This window comes from Centrocercus urophasianus, unplaced genomic scaffold, assembly GCF_019232065.1.
Source record: "Centrocercus urophasianus isolate 14NV4802_14NV808 unplaced genomic scaffold, USGS_Curo_1.0 seq_26, whole genome shotgun sequence".
Taxonomy (NCBI): domain Eukaryota; kingdom Metazoa; phylum Chordata; class Aves; order Galliformes; family Phasianidae; genus Centrocercus; species Centrocercus urophasianus.
In genome coordinates this window covers 13,485,000-13,506,931 of record NW_024884822.1, presented here as the reverse complement: position 1 = coordinate 13,506,931, position 21,932 = coordinate 13,485,000, and the positions used below count along the sequence as shown (strand labels likewise).

General features: G+C 49.0%; 1 protein-coding gene across 2 annotated transcripts; it reads left to right on the top strand.

The window, feature by feature from the left end:
• Positions 1 to 832: 832 nt before the first annotated feature.
• On the top strand, positions 833 to 18,314 carry PCBD2 (pterin-4 alpha-carbinolamine dehydratase 2). Of its 2 annotated transcripts, none has more exons than XM_042826587.1 (5): positions 833 to 884; positions 2,335 to 2,466; positions 16,374 to 16,454; positions 17,155 to 17,255; positions 18,106 to 18,314. In XM_042826587.1, exons 1-4 carry the CDS (start codon positions 882 to 884, stop codon positions 17,248 to 17,250), a joined length of 312 nt encoding a protein of 103 aa, XP_042682521.1. In that variant the 5' UTR covers positions 833 to 881; the 3' UTR covers positions 17,251 to 17,255; positions 18,106 to 18,314. The 2 variants fall into 2 exon arrangements, with proteins under 2 accessions (XP_042682521.1, XP_042682519.1); XM_042826585.1 differs by having other exon boundaries at positions 2,332 to 2,466.
• Positions 18,315 to 21,932: the final 3,618 nt, after the last annotated feature.

Here is a 21,932-nt window from a genome sequence, read left to right as displayed (position 1 = left end):
AAAATCCAGTTCACTTCATTTGAGTTATCCTAATATCTGAAAAGGTTTTCCCATTAACTGCCTGTGTTGGTTTATACTTCAGGGGAGAGTCATGCCAGCAATTATAAAAATGCAGGTATTTGTTGTGCAGCTCCCTACAGGGTGACTGTTTTCCACCTTTGCTGCTGAGGTTAGATACGGGTTGTCTTGCTCCATGTTCTATGAGCCTTGGCTTGCTGGAGATGCAGCACAGATCAGTTTAGAGGGCTTTGCAAGGAGCACATATCCCTGAGAGGTGATCTCCGGGGTACCTTTTGGTGCTCATACCTCTCCTGTTGGGGAAGGGCAGGTCCTGTGTTCCTGTGTTAAGGCTGCAAGGATGAAACTGCTGCTACTGAAGGTCGAAGGGAGGAAGTACGTAGTTAATAAGCAGCAAGATGGAGAGCTCTTCTCATCGTTAAGAGGGGCAGACGGCTGCGCTCTCCCTGCTCATCACCTCCTTGCCTATCAACAGAGATGTCTTCATCTGATGGCTGCCGATCTATCTGAGGGCTGGGGTCAGGAGGAGGGAGCCGGGCTCGGCGACACGGCCAGGCACAGCGCACCGAGTGGAGCACAGAGCGTTCTGTAGCAGCAGAAATAACTCGTTTACAGTGAGGGTTGCAGAGCTGGGCACCCAGACTGCGTGCTCTCACCCGGTCCTACCCAAACCGAAAGCCCGACCCGCAATCCCCCCCCCCCCCCCCAGGGCTCCCTCTGTGCCCGCACGGCCGCCCCCGGTCCCTCCCCCTCTCCTCCCGAGGCGGGGCCGGATCGGGGCCATGCCGGGCGGTGGGGCCGCGCTGCGCCGGGCGCTGCTGGGAGCGGGGCGGCGCGGAGCGGGCGGCGGGAGCCGGGCTGCCATGGTGAGCCGGGAAGGGAGCGGGGGCTGCGCTGCGGGACAGGAGGCGAGGGATGGGGCTGGGGATGGGGCGGGGGGCGCGGCCGCCTCGCGTGTGCGGGATCTCATTGGTAACGGAGGAATCGCGTTGCGTGATGTTGACGCCCCCGCCCCATAAACGTTAGCTGCGGCGCGCTGGTTTGTTCTGCTGCTCCTCGCGTTTAGCTCTTCTGCCTGCTATTGATTGACCCGCGTTGTTCTGCGGCGTGAGCCGTGCAGCCCGATGGGTTCCGTGCTTCTACAACAGCTCTCTGGCAATTGCTTTTAACAGTGGCGATATCTGCATGTTTCTGGAGAGAAATGGGCGGCTCCATCGCCGCTCCCCCAGCGCTGCGGAAGTCGCGTTGTTCGCTCCGGGGGGAGAGAAGGAAGGAAGGAAGGGGGGGGGGGGGAGCGCGCTCCGCTCTGCGCTGCTCGGGCGGACAGCGCCACCTGGCGGCAGCGGCGGGGCGGACGGGGGCTGCGGGCGGGCGGACGGGGGCTGCCGTGCTGCCGTGCTGCCCCGCGCTTCTCAGCAAGTTGGACGAGTGTTTAAGGACTGAAGCAGCCTGAAAGGGACAGGGCTTTCCATCTAAGCATTGAGTTCATAATGTGAGTTTCAGATCAGTCTGTTCAGATGCAGGGTCAAAATCATCACCTGCTTGGTTATGTCTTTCCCAAGCAACCCGTTTGTGATTTTGTCTCTCCTGGATCTTTCCTAGGAGTAACAGGATGCACGCTGTGTACAATGCTATTTGCTTCCCTTGTGTATGCCTTTCACAATGCAGCTATTCTCCCCCTCTGCCCTTCAGCCTGTAATTGGACTTTGAGTGTTCTGTGAATAATCTGTTACCTACACAGCACAGCAGAATAGCTGGAAATTCATTCAAGTGTTACAGATCTGGATAGCTCAGGGGGAGGTGTGAGTGCAGGTGTGCTTCTGTCTATGCCTATCCCATGGACAAGCCCATTGCTGCACAGAGGCATCTGTCCCAGCTTAACTGCCCCGACAGAAGCAGCACTCCTTGACAGGAGTCAAGCTGGTTATAGGAATTATAAAAAGGAATGCACCGTACAGTGAATTTTCCACCTCTTGTGTCTGAAGCATCTTCCTCTCTGCAATATGTACTTTACAGAGAGAGTGGTGAGGTGTGGAACAGCTGCCCAGAGAGGCTGTGATGCCCCGTGCATCCCTGGAGGTGTTCAAGGCCAGGTTGGATGGGGCCCTGGGCAGCCTGGGCTGCTGTGAAATGTGGAGGTTGGTGTCCCTGCATGTAGCAGGGGGTTGGAGATTCGTGATCCTTGGGGTTCCTTCCAATCCTGGCCATTCTGTGGTTCTGTGAATATGTACCCATGGTTTCATGGCGTGGTTCTCTTGTTGTGCACAAGCAGCTGGGCCTTGCTGGGGTTGACACGCTCTGCTTTTGCCTCAGCAGTCTTCCCAGTCCCACTGGCTGACAGCAGAGGAGAGGAACCAAGTTCTGCTGGATCTCAAAGCTTCAGGCTGGTCTGAGTCAGGCGAAAGAGATGCCATCTACAAAGAGTTCAACTTCAAAAATTTCAATCAGGTAATTATTGCTATATCCCGTTTTTAATGTAGAGGAAATGTAATTGCTTTCATTGCCATGCAGTCCTGATGGGAAAACATTTGTAGGTGGAACTTTGGGAGTACCTTTGTAGGGCCAAGCCCTGTCAGATTTGCCTCAGTGAATTGTTCTCTGACTCCAGTCTCATTAGGTGGGGTAAATTAAATCCGTTTTGTAGTTGTTAAGTAGATTTATTCTAATATCATAATTTCTTGATGATAATAATGGGGCCAAGATCAGTGTCGGTATTATGGGATTAGACAAATAATACTGGATCCTGATTTGTTTTTTTTTTTTTCTTTGTTACTAATGCTCCTAAATTGGTGCTAGAAAAATGTAACTGTTGGAGAGTGGGGTTCAACTGAGGGAGGGGAAGGGAAAGAAATGGGTAAATGTAAGAGCACAAACTTTTGGGAGGTGAGGTGGGGAGAGCAGGCCGTGTTTCACCTTCCCAGCTGGAAGCTGGCGGCCGATTGCCGATTCAGTGAATCCTCATCGCTGCCCTTGCAGATCCCAGCTGCTTTTTCTTCTGGGCAAAGTCAGAGAGTTACAGTGTGTTAATGTTTAATTTGTAGGGATGAGATGGTTTCCTTCCAGAAAACAGCAAAGCATGTGGAGGGGATGGAGGATGCCAAGCCCTGGCTGCTGCTCTCCTTGGCTGCTCTTCCGTCCTGAGTATTAACGTGGGGCAGGCAGAGCTGTGGCAGGCAGCACAGGGAGGGTCCATGGGAGAGGGCTGACGTGAACATCTGGGGCCACGAGGTCCCCTGCAGGTCCTGCAAGGTGGGTGAAATATCCCACGTGAGTGCAGAGGATGTCTGTGTTACCGGCGAGGCATGGTGTGCCCTGCTGTTGCAGGGGAAGCATTGGCTGTAATGCAACAAAACAACCTGGTGCACCTCTGCTTCTTGGTGCTTGTATTTCTGATAGCTACACATAAATGCTGTGTTTGTTATGATTTAGGGAACAAAGGACAAAACTGAAGCTATGGACCCGCCTTGTGCTTGGGAGAGTCATCCTGCAGTGAAGACAAAGAACTTTTAGATACAAAATCTTCTATTTCAGTTAACACTGTTTGCAGTACTGACAGTGTAGAAGTCAGGGCACTGAGAAGTGCCATTTCCACAGCAAACTCACCTTTGCTCTTCTGCAGATGGCACAGAGTCAGGTGTGTTTGTAGGCAGCGGGGCTGACATGAGCGGTACTCCAGATTTACGTTTTGCAGATGATATTGGTTTGATTAATGGATTCGTTGCCTCTTTTACTGCCTCTCACAGATAATGTTTGTGATGCATGGAAAGTTCTGTGGCTTTAAAATGGATGCCAGGTTTACAAAGTCTGTATATGTCAACAGATGTTAAGAATATAAACACAACTTTTATTATAAAGTCGTGCAAATGTGTAGACATGAACTTGGTTTATGTATATTATTTTCAGCATGAGGATGAAATGAAACTTCTGTGAAATGAGAGTTATTTGGATTCCTGAAGCTTTCAGGCTGAGATTAGCTTGGTTAAAAGCCATCAGAGCCAAGCTGCCTATTTAACAGCTGACAAGCTAATGACACTTCTGGCTTAGGGAATTACTTTGTGACATGGAACTTGAAACTGCTGATGCTGTTTGTTAGTCTGAAGATACATTTTCATGGAAATAGGCTTTGGAGATGCAGCTCTGGGAAAGGAGCTGGAAAGCAGCCTGAAGCTGTGGCTGGGAGCTCTGTGATTGCTCTGTGCTGTGGGCACCCACTGCACACTGCTGAGTCCTGCTGGGTGCACCTGGTTCTGCTGCTGTGGTGCATCCAGGGAGGCCGGGCTGAGGGCTGGGTTTGGTCCTTCAGCCCTGTGCTCCTGTCTCCCATGACTTCCCCCAGAACCTCTCTGCTGCTCCTTGGTTCCATGTCCCTTCCCCAGACCCACAGCGATGTTGCAGCACTGGGTTTGGCCTCAGGGCTGGGGAGGCAGTGTGCAGCATGGAGGCCTTCCTTTGGTCAAGGCAGAAAATGCCACTGGGAGATGGCAGGGGTGGGCACGCTTGGTGATGGCCAGGTTCAGTATTTACAGCTGTCCTCTTTTACAGGGTAAGCTTTTGGTTGTGTTGGGTTGTTTGTTCGCTTTTCAGATCTCACATAGGAAGTCTCCATAAGGCCTCTAATGTCATTTTGTAAAATGACAGGAAATCAAACGCTCTATGACTTCTCAATGCGTTTTCTGTTTTGGGGACACAGGACACAGGTGAGGGATGAGCCTGAGCGGAGGTGACAGCATGGAGGACGATGCGTGGGGGGAATGGAAGCACGTGTGTTTGACTGCACTGGGGGAGGCTTCTTTTATAAGAACTTGCAGAAAATCTAGAGCTGCTCTGTAAGTGCATCTCCTCATTTTGCTTGCCTGCTGCTACCTGCGCCGCAGAGTTGCTGCTGCTCCCAGCACATTGCTCTGTCCTCCACGCAGATCAAAGATCGGAACGTTTGCTTTTAGGCAGTGGGTTTCATTGCCTCTTTATGGACATAATCTTTTGGCTGTTTGTCTGAAATACGTCCACGCCTTCTGCGTATTGAAAGCATAATAGCCTTTAACCTACAATCTGCAGAGCTAAAATGAGTTTTATGTAAAATATTCGGTTGTGGGCCACATCTCCAGCTTTTTATGTGCCACAGTGGTCTTGTTTTTTGGGGGCTTTTTTTTTTTTCCTTCTCCATTGTCTGATAGTGAGGTCATTTTCAGTCCTCTGAGAAATGTTATTCCCAGCCAGATGCGGGCCATATATTAAAAGTAGCACCTGTGGCTAATATCACAGCAGCTTACCATAAATTTACATGGTAACTAGGATTATATCTGTCAAGACTGTTAAAAAACGTCTAGATTTAATTTGATTTCCAGTATTGAAGGAGCTCTCCGACATTTTGCTTCATAACTGTATTTTAAAAGTTAAAATCACTCCATTGTTAAGTTTTATAGCACTCCCAGTGCCCATTAAGTTGATTTGTTAAATGGAGGTCAGAATAAAGCAAGTTGGCTGCATTAGGATCGGAAACCAACCCATTTGCCACAAATTCAGCCCTTGCGTGTGAATCTTCCCTCATCCCGGGCACTGATTGGTTTCAGGTGCTTAGCCTGGAGGATGGAGCAGCCCCAGCCCCTCCTTGGCAGCTTTGGGAATCAAAAGATGAGGCCCTTTTCATTTGTTTGGGTGGAATTTGCTGCTTTTAGTGTCGCATTTGTCCGCTCGCCCCCTCTGCCAGGGCTTTGAGCTAGGCTGCCTGTTGAATGAAAAGACTTGATGGGTTTTTTTATCCATCTCGGTAGGTGCTGTTTTTCATATACTCCTTCCTAAACCGCTTCATTTTCCATTATCCTTTGAGTCCTCTCCCATATGCCATGATTTGTGCACCTGCAGAGTTATGAAAGTATTTCTTTTGGTAGTTATGTTGTTCGCTAACTTCCTTACGTTTATGAATACAATAACTGATTTGCAATAAATCAGGATTATTTACAAGGGACTTTACGGACTTGAGAAAATCTTTGTATCTGAAAATAATGAATTTCTGGCATATCTGCCTGCTGACGTTTTCCTTTATTAGAAACTGATAGTGACATTCTTGGGACTGGCAGAGGTTAACTTTGGGCTAAAACAGTGTGAGTGAGGTGGTGTGAGTGTCGGAACAGGGTGAAGTAAGCATGTGCTATTGCAATAAAGCAGCTTCCTGGGCTTTGTGCTCCTCACTGACTTGGTGGATAGCACCTGTGCCTTGGGATGGTGGGTCAGGGTCCAGCTGGGGGTTTGGGACCCCATCTGTCCCTCCACTCCTCCATTTCTCCATCCATCCACTCCTTTAACAACTCACTTGGCAGTTGGATCCTTTGCAACCTTAACATCCTCCATCCCTGGCATTAGAGGTGATGATGCTCTGCTCAGCACATCCTGCTTCCAGTAACCTTTCCACCTACCCCGCAGTGAGTATTTTTTTCTCCTGATGAGCAATACTGCAGAGCAGGTGGAAATATGCCACTGGGTTGCATCTAGGCAGAAATGAAATCCTCAGTGCTGGAAGCTGGGAAGTACTGCGTTTCTTTTCATATGGCTAGCAGGGTACAAAAACATATGTGCTGTCAGTCGGTGCTCTGGGATGTTTTCAGACTCATGTTTTGCACTTGGGGACATTTTTTCTGTGTTGAATGGAGTTGCCTTAGTGCATCACCCGCCCCTTATGTCTTTGAAAGTCCTTCCCAGTTCAGCCTTTCTCTCCATGCCTGGGTAACTGTGTTGCTGTAGAACCTCCTGCATGTTAGCCCTGCTGGCAGCTATGTGTTGCTACCTGATGCCGTCCCCTGCCCATAGGAGCAAACTGCAGTTAGGGATGCTCATGTTTTGGATGAGCTAAGTTGTGGCTCCAGAACACGAACCCTTGGTTTGCTGTCTGGAATTGTTGCGTTTCCCATCACTGCACGTGCCGTGCTGAGCAGACCTGTTGTGTCTCAATGCTGACATCTGCCCAGCCGACCTTCAGGCTGCTCTCCAGCTGCCTCCAGTACAAGCACTTCCTTTGAAAAGATGGATTCATTACCGCTTTGAAAGGACTCATTACACCATTGTTTCAGGCATTAAGCTGAAAGCGCAAAAAGAAATAATTTGTCAAAACACCGTTTGGGTTTTCCAACCCGTCCTGCGCCTTGGGAACAGAAGAAATGCTTCTCCCTTTCTTTCAGCAGTTGTGGTGTGTGCCACGATTGCTCACTCTGCATGGATTAAGGGCACAAACGTTGCACCAACTGCAGCTGCACCCTAAGGCAGCAAATGTGAGCAGGTTGTGTTTGTTCCCTGCAGCCTTCCCGGGGTCCGACTGCGCGCCTCTGTGAGGGGAAGCAAAGCGGGCTGGTGCTGCCTCTTCCAAAGATGTCAGCCAGAATATTGGGTTACTTGCAGTTAACGAATCCTCGTGTCTTGTAATTCCTCATGCATTAGGATTTATTTTTATGGGGGTGCTGGAAAGATGCTGATTAAGTGCAAAAAGCACATCTCTCCGCGTTGCTTGTTTAACCTTTCGCATCCCTTTACTTTTGGGATAATGCCTGGCTACGTTTCCAAGCTGCAAATCGCCTTTTGCAGTTTTCTCACTTTCTCCAAAAAGGAGCACGAAGGAAAGCCAGGCTTTGGGATATAACCCTCTGCAATTGCAATTAAAAATGGACTCTGGCTGGCAGAATCAACTGAAAGCAAACCGCAGCGCAGTGCCTATTTAAAAATTAGCCATTGCTTGCCAAAAGCCCATCAGCCCCACTTAGCGGACATCCGCTCCCCGGCGGCGGGCCGGGTCCTTTCATGCACCCTGCTTTACACGTTAACGGGTTGGAAGTCGCGGGCCGGTGCTGACCTTTCACATCTGCAGCTCTCACAGTAGGAATCTCCACTCGCTGCTTCCTGTCAGGGTGGATTAGAGTGATGAAGCCCAGCGCTCGCGCTGGCTGCCATTTCGTTTTTTGATCAGAATTGTTTCTTTCACAAACAATCACGTTGGCTAAAATGTTACATCTGCTCCGAAAAGCCACTGGCAGACCCGCGGTTTATCAGTGTGACGCGAGTATAGCTGTAGACCAGCTTCAGACGGCGCTGGGGAAGAGCTTCCCATCCTCCTCCTCCCCTCTCTCTGCTTCTCTCTCTGTTTTCTTCCTTTAATTTTGTTGGACTGAAGTGTTCAAGACCACGGACTGGAGGGGCTTGGTGCAGCACCGCCCGCTATTGCTTACTCATCACTCTGTAGGAAAGTGGGATTTGCTCCTAGGTTCAGAGCCCTCGTTCATTGCAGGTGTGATTTTCCATGTGTTGGGATGAGAATAGCAATGGGCGTTCCAAAGCACGTTTGTGGATGCCCAAGGTGGGAGAAACTTTGTTCCGTGGTGTGCAGTGTGTGCCTGCAGCCAGTAGAAGCTCTGATATGGAAACAGAGCTGTACAGTGTGCTTCCCTACAATGTGCTCTTGTGAAGTTCTAAAAGAAGTGTGATGTTCACTGGAAGACTAGGAAGTGGTTTTTGCTGGCTGTGGTGCACGTGTCTGCCTGATGCAGCAAAGCAGGAAACGTGATGGGTTTCCTGGGGCAACGCTTACAGGATGATGGGATGGCTGAGGTTGGAAAGGACCGCTCAAGAGCAAGGCAGCAAGAACCCACGGACCCTCTTAAAACCATCCCCTCTCAAAAGATGGGAGAGCTCCCCAAAAGAGAAATGTGGGAAGATGCCTGCTCCCACTGTTCTTCCAAAGCCTTCTGTGATTTCTGGACTTGAAATGTCTGTCTGTGAAATACTGGTTGAATGTTATGGTGCCTTATACACGAGAAGCCTGCCAGTGCTCCCGTTTAGCTTCATGCTGAGCTCCGTGTGTTCACCTGAAATCTCTGTCCTACCTGAAAAGGTGCATGTGTTGTTGTCCTCTTCTTTAAGAAGGCTGCACACAGTGCAGAGGTAACAGAATGGTGAAGGATGGCATAGTCACGAGAGCAACTGGTGCTTCTCTTAATCCATCACAAAGCAGTGCCTTTCTTATCACTCTTTGATGTCTTCTTAGGATCATAAAGGGCAGAGATGTAGAGGATTAGCAGAGGCAGGGAGTGCTTGCCCTTGGATATTCAGCAGAGAATATTTTGTATATTGAACTGGTAATATGTGTAATCTTGGCTGAAAGACAAAGGAAAACTTTGCCTGAGCGCTCCTTATGTTATCAGCTGTATGTATGGCACGAGAGCTTCGTGTCTGCAGAGTGAAATCATTCCTTCATAGGCAAGTTAAAAGCACTGGGGGAAAAAATTGAGATTTTAGTTCTGCTGTGGCCAAGGTCTGTTCTGTCCAAAGTGTGATGCAATGGGTTGATAAACTTCCCTCTTCTTCTGCACTGATTTGGACAAGCCTTCCAGGCGATGAAGTGCCTGAGCTCCATAGAAGGTCAGGGCACACTGGTGAGGTTGAGATGTTGCATGGACAAGTTTCCCTTTGCTCTGCAGAGGTGAGTGCTGAGGCTGGGCACTGTGTGGCCATTCTGCTGCCTCTTCCCATCCTCGTGCTGGGCCAACCATTTCTTTCACCAAGTTCTGTTATCTTCGTTCTCTCAGTTGCACTGCCAGGAGAGTTATGATTTTAAGTGACTGATTGCTTTGGCAGGTGCTCAGTTAACGGGGCTTCGTTGTGCCATTTAGTGATTTGAGGTTGGGTACAAAAAGCTCATTTTAAAAAGCCACGTTTTGTGAAATAGCCCTTTTATTTGCTGCAACCCACCTCCTAAGTGCAACCTCTACATTTCTTGTTGGAGCTGGAGGATTCCTGCCACCTTCTCTTTCCGTTGTGAAACTTGTGGTTACTTTCCGTCCTTTCCCCATGTTGAATAAGAAGGAGTGGCATGAAGGAAAGGCCAAGTGATGAGCTGCATGGGATCTCTGCAATCTGACTGCTCCTCATTGCTGAGTAAGTGCTGGCTGTGTTTGCCCAGCGTGCTGAAGGAACCGGAACTGGAGAAACAAAAAGAAAAGCATTTGTTTGGAGTGCTTCTGTAGAAAGTGACAGATCACAAATACATGTTGGAAAACCCTCGCAGTGGCATCTGATTGTAGCTGACTTGGGTTTGTCACTGACACCACCACGGTGGAATTAATTTACTGGTGAATTAAGAAAGCACCACTAAATCTTTGCTTTTGTTCACTCCTGTCACTTGGCTGTGGTGACTCTGAGTCCCCAGGGCTGTGGGACCAGGCAATGGGAAGAGCCACACCATGGTGGAGATGGGATCTTGTCACAGCTTTGTCTGGGGTTTTAAATTTAGGGCTCCTGTGTGTTTTGCAATAGACTTTGTGGACAACTACAATTAATTTTACGTGCCTGTAGGCAAATGAGTGTTCTTTGTGATATAGTTGTATTGAGTCCCGGGAGTCTAAATAGCTTTGAACCTTTTGTTCAAGAAAGAGCAACTTCGAGGGGAAGCTGGAATGCTGCTTTAAGATGCCTTGCTTGCACTCCATCGAGTTTATAAATCTTTTTGGTGGATTAGGTGATTAATTTGGGCGTGAAGTCTGTTCACTGAATCACTGGGTGTATTATCTGCTTTCTGTTCATGAAGCCCAGGTGCAATCACTTACTGTAATAAAAAAATGAGAGTAGGAAAAATGATCTTTGCTGCTGCTGGATAAAGTGAAAAACATGATGGGGAAGAGGGTAATAGATGTAACACTGTGTGTCATGTTATCACCAATATGAGAAAGACAAGTTCAGCAGTTATGGAAGTGCATGTGGTGGCAAGAGTCAATCCAGAGCAGGAGGAGCAAGTCAGTGCTGCTCCGTCTTCCTGCCAGCCCCTTTTCTCCACAGAAAAGTGTTTTTCAGGCCCATTATGTCTCAGGCAGGGCAGGCTGTGCCTCAGGTTGTGCCTGCTCCTGCTTGGTGTCCTCACAGACGTTGCTGCCATGCATGGAGGAAGCAGCCCTGGTGCAAGGCTGCTGGAGCACGGCGTAGCAAGACATGGCAAAGCAAAGCACGATAAGGCATGGCACAGCAAGACGTGGCACAGCAAAGTGTGATATGGCATGGCAAAGTGTGGCAAGGCACGGCATCACGTCCCACTGGAGCAGCACCTGACCTGGGTCACACCGTGGGGACATGAGCCTCCCCGTGCAGCCAGCAGCATTCCTGTGGACAGAATTCCTGGAATCACCATCTGTCATCTCCTGCAGCGCTTGACATTGTGCGGTACCTGCATGAGCAAACGCCCCTGGAATAAAGGCCATGCCTCAGAGCTCCAGCTCTGATTGCCTGCATTTATTCTTCGTGTTCTTCAAATTGGTAAATCATATGACAATAAACAGAAATACCCTCAATGAAGAGAGAAGGGGAAACTGTTGTTTATCTGGTCAGGTGGTTTAGATTAGCAGTGATGCTGGTCTGTATTATGTTACTTTAAATCATAGTGTCCCAACAGGACATAAATTATGAAGATTGTTACAGTATGTTTCATCCAATGTAAGATCAACAAATTGGAATAATTTTTTTATAGGAAAATCAGTGCTTTGGCAAGGTTATTGTTGAAGAATTTAATTTAACTTGAGCTTTGCTTGCATTATTTCTTAATATATAAAAACTATTTGCATAATGTATGAAGTATAAACATTTTTAGAATCAAAGGCAGGAATGCCTTTTCCAAGATTACACAGAGTGGCAAACTACTTAGAATAGATCAGTGTTTGTGCTTTCGCTGTCAGAAATGTTTGATATAGAGCTGGCTAGCTGGTTTCTTCACCGACATAATTGTAAACAAGTGTTGAGAGACAGAAACAGCGTTCTTTGTGGAGCACAGTGTAAAGGTTTTCACATAGGCAGCGTGGAACTCGGAGGGCAGTGTTTGCAGCCACCATGTGCATGCCAATAGGTGACTTTTAGAGAGCAGAGCAGTGTTTCGTGTCTGTGGAAGGGATGTGTGCAGCTCAGTACTGGGATGGAGGTTGTAAATGCAGAAAAGTGTAGATAGTGAAGTTTTGAATGAAGGTTTTTTCGGTTGTTTTGCTTTGTTTTATGCTCCGCAGCCACGCTCCCCTTTACCAGGGAGGATGGAGGGATGGGACACGTGGCCATGGCACAGTGGCTGCTTCCCAGGTTTCCTGGAGTTGGTTCTGGCAGTCCAGTGGTGCCGATGAGCCCAACATGGAAACGTGTCTTTCAGAATGGATGCCAGGCCTCATGTGCTGCCTTCACCTTCTTAAACATCAGTTGCATTCTTTGTTGTAAGCTGATTTTTGCATAATTATACGATGGGAGTATTTCCTAATGGAACAAAGAGAATGAAAATGAAACAAGCCGTGGGTTTTTGATGTCATGAGATTGAGTTAAACCCTCAGGGCTGGCTACATGTAACTCCGTACAGCTCGACATCAGAGAGCTTTTCCTTCACTCTGCTGACCCGTTGCTCACTGGAAGGTGCTGATGTGAGCTGGGTATGTGAAAGCTGCTCCAGTTTGGAAATGGACTGCAGTGATCAGAGTTTGTTGTTAGAAGTGTCAGACTGCAAAGGAGGACACACGCTGTGTCTGTGCACAGGGAGAGCTCTTCCTTGGGTGGATGGAAAGCAAGCGTGCTGAGAGTGGACATCTCTTGCTGTGTATGACAGCATTGCTGTAATGTGTTTTGTTTGCTGGTTTCTTACAGAATCACAGAATGGCCCGGGTTGGACCTCAAGGATCATGAATCTCCAACCCCCTGCCACATGCAGGGCCACCAATCTCCCCGTTTAATACTAGACCAGGCTTCCCAGGGCCCCATCCTTGAAAGCCTCCAGGGTTTGGGCATCCACATCTCTGGGCAGCCTGATAAATGACGCCGATGCAGCTTGGGTGGGTGTGGAAGAGAAGACAGGTAGCCCTCACACTGCAGAGGGCCAAGGTTAATGCTACCCCCAGCATTATAATGACAGATGGGAGGCAGAACCCTCAGCGTACTCGTGATTAGCATATGGTTTCCTTGGCCGAGCATCTGAAGGATTTAGGAAGCTTCGGTGCTCCCTTTGTAACTCCTGCACTTTAAAACAAATAACTGAAGCCCGTCGCACGGTCACGTTGTTGGGCCTTGCGGCTGTTTCTCTGGAGCACCTCCATCTTGGAGTGGAGCGCTGTCAGCTGCTGCTCTCAGGAGATGCACTGCGGTGATCCATCACCGGGGACGCGCTGCTGGGTGATGTATGAGCGCGACATCTCGACCCGCGCCGCTTTGATGTGTAACTCATCGAGATAATGCTGGCAAGCGCCGTGCAAAAGCAGAGTGTTTAAAAAGCGTGAAGATGAATTGATTCCTTGCTTAAGAAGTGTGGAAGGAAGAATAATAGCAGATTAGCCCCGGGATCCCACGATTCTCCCGAAGCTGTTAAGCGCGGTGCGGAGCGGTGGATGGAATTTCAGCTTTCCTCCCACTGCTGGGAGCGCAGCGCCCAGCCCTGCTTTTCCCATTCTCTGGCAACAAAAGTCACGTTAAGTCTCGTTTTCTGATAGCGTGTTTTGTCACTTCTCAAAGCTTTTTTTCTTTTACGACTTTATGAGGTTAATGTGCTCTTCAGAGAGTAGCTCTGATTTTTATCTCATGGAGGCATGCTACGGCATGGCTTAAAAACCATTTTAGGAGTGATATTACATGCGAAACACCCTTAGTTTTTAGTTCTTTCATGATCTTAAAAGACATGAAGGGAAGAGACATACTGGCACACCCAAGGATCTCCCTGTCTGCTCGGGGTTGCTTCGCTCATCGCTTCCCTGGTGCTGTTCCTGCCTCAGTGCAGGTCTCTGTGATCTTCCAGGTCCCAAGTGATGCATCAAACTTAGACTAACCTGTGTGTCCAGCTGTTACTTCAGACAAAACGTCCTGAAAGGTTTGTGTTGAAAATATCTTCCTCTCATTCCCAAAAAACAGAGTGCTTTATGATAGTTAATACAACAAAGGCTCCTTTCACACTTCTTCGTGGCTTCTAGAAAACGCAGACATCCCTTCTTACTGCTCTCTTTGTTTCTCAAGGAAAGGTAGAAAAATGTGTCCCTTAACATCAGAGGGGCTGCAGAGCTGTTGCTGCAGTGAAGGTCGCGATCAGCGTGGAGTGCCTGTCCCAGCTCAGCCAGCAGTGTGTGTTGGGCTGATGGATCCTGCCCACTGCTGCAGTCTTGACAATGATCTTGCACTGCAGACTGCTTAATAATTTTCATTATTTTTAATTAAAGTTGAAGAAGTGCAGACTCCTGCTCAAATTAAGGTTGGTTGTGTTGCCGGAATGTGGTAATTACTTTAATTGATCACAAGATAGTTTCCTTGATCACCAATTAGACCAAATTACCGATCAAGTTTCAAGACGTGAAGAAATGTCCGAACTGATTTTATGTAATAGTGTTTTCATATCTAATCAAGCCTAAATATCTTTTCCTTGCAGAACCAATTGTATTTTCTCAAAGAGAGGTTACGGCTCTACAAATACCGAGGCGATTCCCAAACAATAGCATTCCAATTCATTTAATTAGCAGAGGAAGTATTTAGGACCGTAATGGAGATTGCATTGGTGAAATTGCTCAGTAGAACCGTAGCTCATTTTCTTAGCGGGAGATGCTTCTATTTTGTATATAACTGAAATGAGCTGGTGCACAAAAGTGAGGGGCTTCAGCTTTGCAGTGAGGGAGAGCAGTGGGGCATGGGCACAAGTGTGGGTACTTGGGCATCCCTTGTGGGGTTTGGGAAACCCCAGTCCCAGTAACCCACGTGTCTGCATGACCTGCCTGGGTGGATGCACAGACCCTGGTGGGGGACACGTGGACCTGGTGGAGCTTTCCAAAGGTTTTATCTGGCTTTCCTTCTGCTGTTCTTTGTACAAAGAAGTTGTACAAGTGTTGGCGGTTGCGATGCTGTCTTAATTTTTCTCTGTATAGGCTGCTGTGGAAATGTGCAGGTTGCCAATAGATTCCTTAAGATCTCAAGATCTCTTATCCAATTCCTACTGCGATTCCTTGGGCAGTCTGAGAACGAGGGAATGCAGTGTTTCAGAGCTATTAATGCAGATGTTTTGTTGCTGATGCACATCGTACCGCTCTGTGCTTCAAAGCGCGCTGCTGAAACATGGGGCATCTTTTAAAAGTAATTGTTCACTCCGAGGAAAATGAAACCAAACGAGAGCTTCAAGGGAAGTTGGATTTCCCGAATTTTGGAATGCTCTTGGGTCAAGGAAAAAAGCTTTTTAATTGCTGACAGTTTGGTGATTTCCAAATGACAAGCCTCATTGGAATGATTTTCTCTGATTATAACGTTTGCATTCATTGGGCTGGCAAAGCGACTAACAAAGTCATACTTCATCCAGGCACCGATGCTATTTTTTTTTTCTTCCTTAAAGGTTTTTGTAATTTGTGAGAGGAAAAAAGACTGAAACTATTATCAGCCATTATATGTTATTCATTGACCACATGTTTGTTTGAAGCGGCCATCGCTCGGTGGAATGCAGGCCATATACATTCTCTTCCATAAATGAGCGCTACAAACTTACCTAAATCAGATAGGTCTTTGTGGAGATCGTTGCATTCTAATATGAACCAGACTATAATGTGGATGTTACGTTGGCTTTGCATGTTAATTTAGGTCCCAACCCTGATGGATGGAGCGCAGCTTGAATAGAGCCCATTGACTTGCAGGCGTTCTGCACACGCACTGAGGCCCTTTGGACCCCGCTGCATAATTGCATTCTTGATTTACATGGATGTTCTCATTTTCTTTATAATGCAGTGATTTGCTCTTAAGCATTTTGGCAAAGGCATGCTATTATTTTCTTCTTGAGCCTGTGATAAAACCTGCATCCTGGGGGAAAGTGCTGTGCAGAATATAGGGGCAGAGGGTTGGGAAACCCATTTTAACTCACTTAAAGTAAAATATTTTCTCATAAAGCAGAGAGGCAAAGCCACCTGCCTCCTTTCTCCCCCCAAATAAAATAAATAGCAAAATAGTTACACAAGAGGATGTGTTTCTGGAAGTCCTGTCTGTCCAATATGGGAATATTGTGGCATGGGCCCTAGCTGGAAAATGACACATTGGCAAAGGAGTAGAGAGGGGTGAGGGCTGCTGGGATGGAGGTTTAAAACCATTTCTGGGTGCCAAGGGTAAAATCATTGCTCCTGGACAACAGCTTTGAATCATGGAGCAATTAATGTTGAGCAGTCATTCACCAGGACCCAAAGGGGAGGATTTCAGTGAGGTCAGGAAGCACATTGGTGGCTCAAGGACCAAAAATACTTCGCCAGCAGGTTCTGAGATTTCAGAGTGAATCTTGTTGCAGATCAGCTGCCAGAACATCTGCCATCTATGTCCTGGCAGATGGAGGAAGGCTTTCCTCTCTGTTCTTTCTCCCCTAGGCGTTTGGATTTATGACACGAGTTGCTCTACAGGCAGAGAAGATGAATCACCACCCAGAATGGTTCAACGTCTACAGCAAGGTAGCGTGTCCACCAGCCTGAATTACACACACAGACCAAACCACTGGCCCATCTTCTGCGTCCTTTCTGTGGTTTGTATGCAGTGGGGGAGTGGAGGGAATGGGGAGATGATGTGTCTTTCTCTAGAGATGTGGGACTTTAAAGAGGTACTGTGATTGGTAGCAGGGTGCTGGCACCGGGCATCCGGCTGTTTGTGGCTCAGGGCTGGCACTGTGCCTTACTGGCTGAGATCTGAGAGCAGAGCAGAAGCCTTTAACCTCTTGTGTAGGCAGCCTGGGTGAGTTGGCTGTGCTGGAGCCTCTGAGCTCCCACCAACTCTCGTTTCTGTCTGTGCAGTGTGCAGGTACCTGGATAGCAGCCTGGCAACCTAAATTTGGATTGGATTTGTGAAACATCCTCGGCCCCTGTGTCTCAGCGTAGCAGCTTATAAAACTTGTTTATAACATTGCCTGGCTGCTGCTGGTCTTGCGATTATGGAGGTTAGAATGTGCTCTGCAACCCTTGGAAGAAAGGTGCTGTGTGAGGGGGAAACAGCTGTTCCCCCATCATTTTGTTTTCCTGGTGCTTCTCACTGCACTGTGTTGCAGTATTGGCAGATCTGTGCTGTCCCATAGATACACCCAGAGGAACTATGGGTGGGCAGACACAGTTTCTCCACGGGGCACCATCCTTGTAACACCTTGCTGCTCCTTCCTGGCAGGTTCAGATCACCCTCATTTCCCATGACTGTGGTGGACTGACCAAGAGAGATGTGAAGCTGGCTCAGTTCATTGACAAGGCTGCTGCCTCCGTATAGTGCAGGTATGTGGCATTTTAAGGTGCTGTCTTGTATTTTGAATGGTGTCCCTCATTCATTGTAACTCTGATTTCACCCCCCCCCTGAAAGGACAAAGTATTCTGTAAAGAGTGGCATAGCTTTGTTTGCCTTTACAGCTTTTATCTGAGAGACCCCTCCCAATGCCCGTGCTCACCCTTTTCAGTGCTGACTTCCATATCCCCGGTGCTGCTCCAGCAAATAGCACCAGGTCTCAGCTCCTGGCAGTGTTAATGAAATGCAGTACATCTGGGTGCAGTGCAGGGTCAGGCAGCACCCAGCACGCTGCAGGACGGAGCCGTTTGCTCTGCTCATACCTGCAGGATGGGAAGGGGAGCCTGGCTGGGTGCCGGCAGTGAGGGAAGCAGCATTAGCAGGATTCTTGCTAAGCTGGGCTCGGCCAGAGCTATGCTCACCCTCCTCGTAGCTGCCAGTCCCCGTGTGCTCTGCGAGCCCCTCGAGTGCAGCACTGGCAAAGTGACCCCTGTGAAATGCCTGCAGCGTGGCTGGGGTCACCAGGGGCACGGCTGGGAACTGAGACACACATTGAGGGGCAGTGGCTGCCAGGATCTATTCTGGGTGTGTGCACAGAGTGTGTGGTCTCTCAGCTATTCAGAATGCAAAATGCCAGTAGCTGACATGCAGACACTGCTGTCGGTAAAATAGGAATGGTATTTTTGTTAATGCTCAGCAAGTGCACTGTCATGTGCTAATTGGTGGCAGGAGGCAAGATGTGAGAGGTTGGGCTTTACTGATGCTGACTGTACTGGGATATTGATATTAAAACCTAAAACAGACCCAGATTCAAGCAGCGTGCTCCAATGTTCTTTGCTGCAGAGTGCCTTTCCCCACTGAAGTGGTAGATTTCACTGGTACGGCTGCAAGTCGGGCTGTGATGTCTCCTGTTCCTGGTGGAGGAGTGAAACGAGTCTCACCCAATGTTTGGACGATATCTGCAGCGAACGGTGCAAACTCTGCTGTTAGAAATTGATACAGAGTGCCAATGCTTCGCATCAAGCCAATAAAATCAAATTCCTCCTTTGTAATTTGTTTCTTTGTTATTATACATATGTGACAAAGCTGTTTAGTTTGAAGATAAATAATATTTAATCACTGGGTGGTCTTTGGTTTAGAGTATTGATATTTATTTACATACTCGGAGGAAAAAATCCCCTCCAACTGATTTCTCCCTGAGCGCCGCTGTCTGCATGGCACAGAGCTGTGCAGCCACCGTACGTCGCAGCTCCCAGCCTGGGGAAGAAGCAAAACCAGCTCAAGAGGAGGAGCACAGTTTTGGAATGCTCACAGCAGTGTGGTCTCCAGGTCAGTGCTTGTTCAGATGTTAATTACTGGGGCATTTCAGAATTGCAGCCCAGTCGCATGGGGAACCCTCAGCGAGCTCCTCGTCCCTGCAGTATCTCTCACCCCCATCCTGTGGCTCCCTAAATCCATGCTGAGAGCCAGGTGGAGCCACCCAGCCCCATTCCCTTCTCCTGCATCCCCTCAGCTCTCCTCCACCCGTGTGGAGGTGGTCAGTGCAGGATGCTGGGGCACCAATCAGGGCACCTTGGTCTCCCTGACCAAGCTGGAACTTCATGGGTAATTGCTAATTTATACAGCATGGATTTAATGACAGATATGGGATCCCAGCCAGGAAACAACCTGAGGCTGCGTTGCAAAGAGCATCAGTTAGCTCTGCTCTGAACAAAAGTAGCCAGACTGTGAGTGTTAGGGCTTCTCCAGGTGATGGCATCTCAGGAGCTGCTCTGCTCTGTTGCCTTGCAGCAGGTGGGCTCCAGCAATTGCTCAACTTTCCCTGCTGCTCAGTTCCTCTTTGGGCAGGTCCGATGGCAGCAGCACATCCTCCGCTCTTGCAAACTAATTGCATTTTTCTGCTTCCTGTGAGGCTCAGAGCATGGCTAGAAGCCACCAGGTTGAATATTCCCCTGGAATGTTTGTTTTTTTTCTGCTTTAAAGTTGATTGTGGCTTGAAGTATTTTGATAATCCATCGTGAAATGGCCTTCTCCTTGAGAGCTACTTGTGTGCATCTCAGCTGAGCCACCTCACTGACCCACCCCGCAGCCGCTGGGAAGTGCAGCCCCTGCAACGCTGATCTGCAGCCACAGGAAATTAAAAACCGAACACACGGGGCTGGGAGAGCAGAGCACGAGGGATGCCTGCAGTGCTCTCCTAGCTGGGGTTTGCTGCTCCGGTCCCAAAAGCTCCAAGGAATGCTCAGGAACAGGAGCAGCTTGTTATCCCTTCCTTTCCCCAGACTGGGAGCCCAGCTCCAGCAAACTGCAGGATGCACGCCCGGTGCAGCAGAGATGGCCTCTCACCCCAGCACGAGGTCTCCTCCTTGCTCCTTTCGGCTCCCTGAGCCTACAATGTCAATTTTGAAAGCTCTGAGCTGGTAGGTATGCATGCATCCTCTGGCTTTTTCAGCCTCAGATTAATGAGCCAATTGCCAATTAACTGAAGCTAATGAGATCCTCAGCGTGAGCTCGGTTCAGTTTTTCACAATTGTTTGTGCCAAGCAACAAATATTTGTGGCTTAAGCAAAGCTGCAGCTCAGGATGAGCCAAACATATGTGTGTCCTGGAAGAAGCGCTCGCGGAGCGGCCAGGCTAGCAGGCACAGCGATGCCGACAAATTGAAATAAATTAGCAATTGTTCATTCCCTTTCTCTTTTCCCCCAAGAAAAAAAAAAAAGCAGAAAGCAAACATGGATGCGAGTTCTCCCGCTGACATCAAAGGCTGTGTTTATGTAAGCGCTGCTCGTGCCGAAGATCTGTTGCAGAGTTGGACCCTTTGGTCAGGAGCTGACAAGTCGCTTGCAGACGGACTTTGGAGGCAGTCCAGACGCAGCTGCCAGCGGTGCTCTGCGAGAGCCAGGCTGTGCTGCAGGACATGGCGCTGCAGCAGTGCAAGGGGAAGCTCCGTGCTGCGATGGAGCTGCTTGTTGAGCTGGTATCAGCCCTGCTTTTGGCTCAGGCAGATGTGGTGGCACAGGAGAAGTGCACAAGCACTTATACGCCAGTGGCCAGCGGAGGCAGAACCTGTGGGAGGACTGTCGGTGCCTCTGGGGTCTGTTCCCCACTGCAGGGCTGCATTAAAAGCAGTTTTGCCAATAATTTCCATAAATCTTAAGCCAAAACAGGCATAGTTTGCCTAAACTGCTCAGCAATGCAAACTCAATTAATTAAGAATCATCAGCATCTGTTGTTGTAACGCAGAGTTTTTGTTTATCCTGGAGCACTGGGGTTTCCTCAGCTGGAGGTTGACCTCACGAAGCAGTGGCATCAATCAGCAGATCCCAGCACTTGCTGTGCCACGGGGTGGCAGGGAGCACCCAGGCTTTTCCCAGGGAGGACAACCCACCTCCAATCTTCTTATGAAGTTCTCCTGTTCTCTATGTGGTGTAGCTAAAAGATACACTCACATCTTCCAGCTCAGGTACGCATGGAGCAAGCTCCTTATAGGCTGAGTTAGTGTGTGTGTGTGATGATCAGGTTGTGCCTCCAGCTGTTGTTTTGGTGGGAGCTGCTGGTCCTGGGCCAGCCTGGCTGGAGGAAGACCTGGACCAGGATTTCCCTTTTGCAAAGTTTCTAAAGAAGTCTTCAACCTGGATTCAGTTGCACCCACCCAGCACGTCCATAGGCAAGATGGATGGCCACGTACCCCAGCCCTTCCCGCAGCTCTGGGGGCAGCTGGGCCCATTGGTGCTCCTTGTTCTCAGCTCTCCTTGCTGCTTGGCCCCTCCATCTCTCCCCTTCCTTCTGGCAGAAGGGATCCCAAGCTCTGTGCCTCCCTACACACACTGCTGGACAACTCCAAGTCCAGAAGGCTCACGTCGCCCATCATCTCCACCAACACCAACCTTCTGGCTGTGGAGACAGACTGCTTCTACCGGCTGCAGTTGAGTCATAGTGGCACACCTCGAGGGGACAGATGCAGCCCCATTCCTCCTCAGGATTGTGGCAAATCCATGGCAGCAGTCACGTGCCACCAGCTGGGACCAGTCCCAGTGACCACCCAGCAGTGCCACATCCAAAGCTTCTAGAAACCCAGGGCCTTGCTGTGATGGGACTGTGCCAGGGAATGCATTTTAGGGGCAAGCTTCAGACCTCTCCGCTAATTCGATAATGATTGTTCTTGAAATGCAATTGTTCAGTCCTCCCCGTGGCAGCCCTTCCCCCCTCGCGGCTTTGGCACAGTCAGTTTTAAGCACCCTTTTAATGCTTAGTTTTCACATTGAAAATCCCACTTGGTCGCACACCCTGATTTCCTTGTCTCACACGAGCCAGCTACTGTATGCAAACCTCTGTGCCTTAATTATATATCCCTATAATATATGAGCCGGGCCTGGCTAACGTCAGGAAACCCCGTCATGAGCTGCAGAGGTTTCTGAGAGCTCCAGCAGCTGCTGGTGTGGGAGCACAGGGCACGTCCCTGGGGCAGGGGCTGAGGGGGATCCGTAGGGATGTGGCCAGGACCCTGCTGAGAAGGGAGCTCGGTGGGTTTGAAGAGGTTCTTGGGAGCAGAGCGGGTTGTTGGTGACGCCGAATGTGAAACCGGGAGCTCCTCTCTGCAGCTGGCAGATGCGTTCTTCCTCTCTGCTTCTACCACTGAGCACTTGATGAAACTGTATGTGGACCCCATC

What these genes read in the sequence shown, in the direction of transcription:
- PCBD2 (XM_042826585.1), top strand. An exon ending in ACTTCAAAAATTTCAATCAG is followed by an intron (nt 2,467 to 16,373) that starts GTAATTATTGCT and finishes TTTCTCCCCTAG; the next exon opens with GCGTTTGGATTTATGACACG. An exon ending in GGTTCAACGTCTACAGCAAG is followed by an intron (nt 16,455 to 17,154) that starts GTAGCGTGTCCA and finishes CCTTCCTGGCAG; the next exon opens with GTTCAGATCACCCTCATTTC.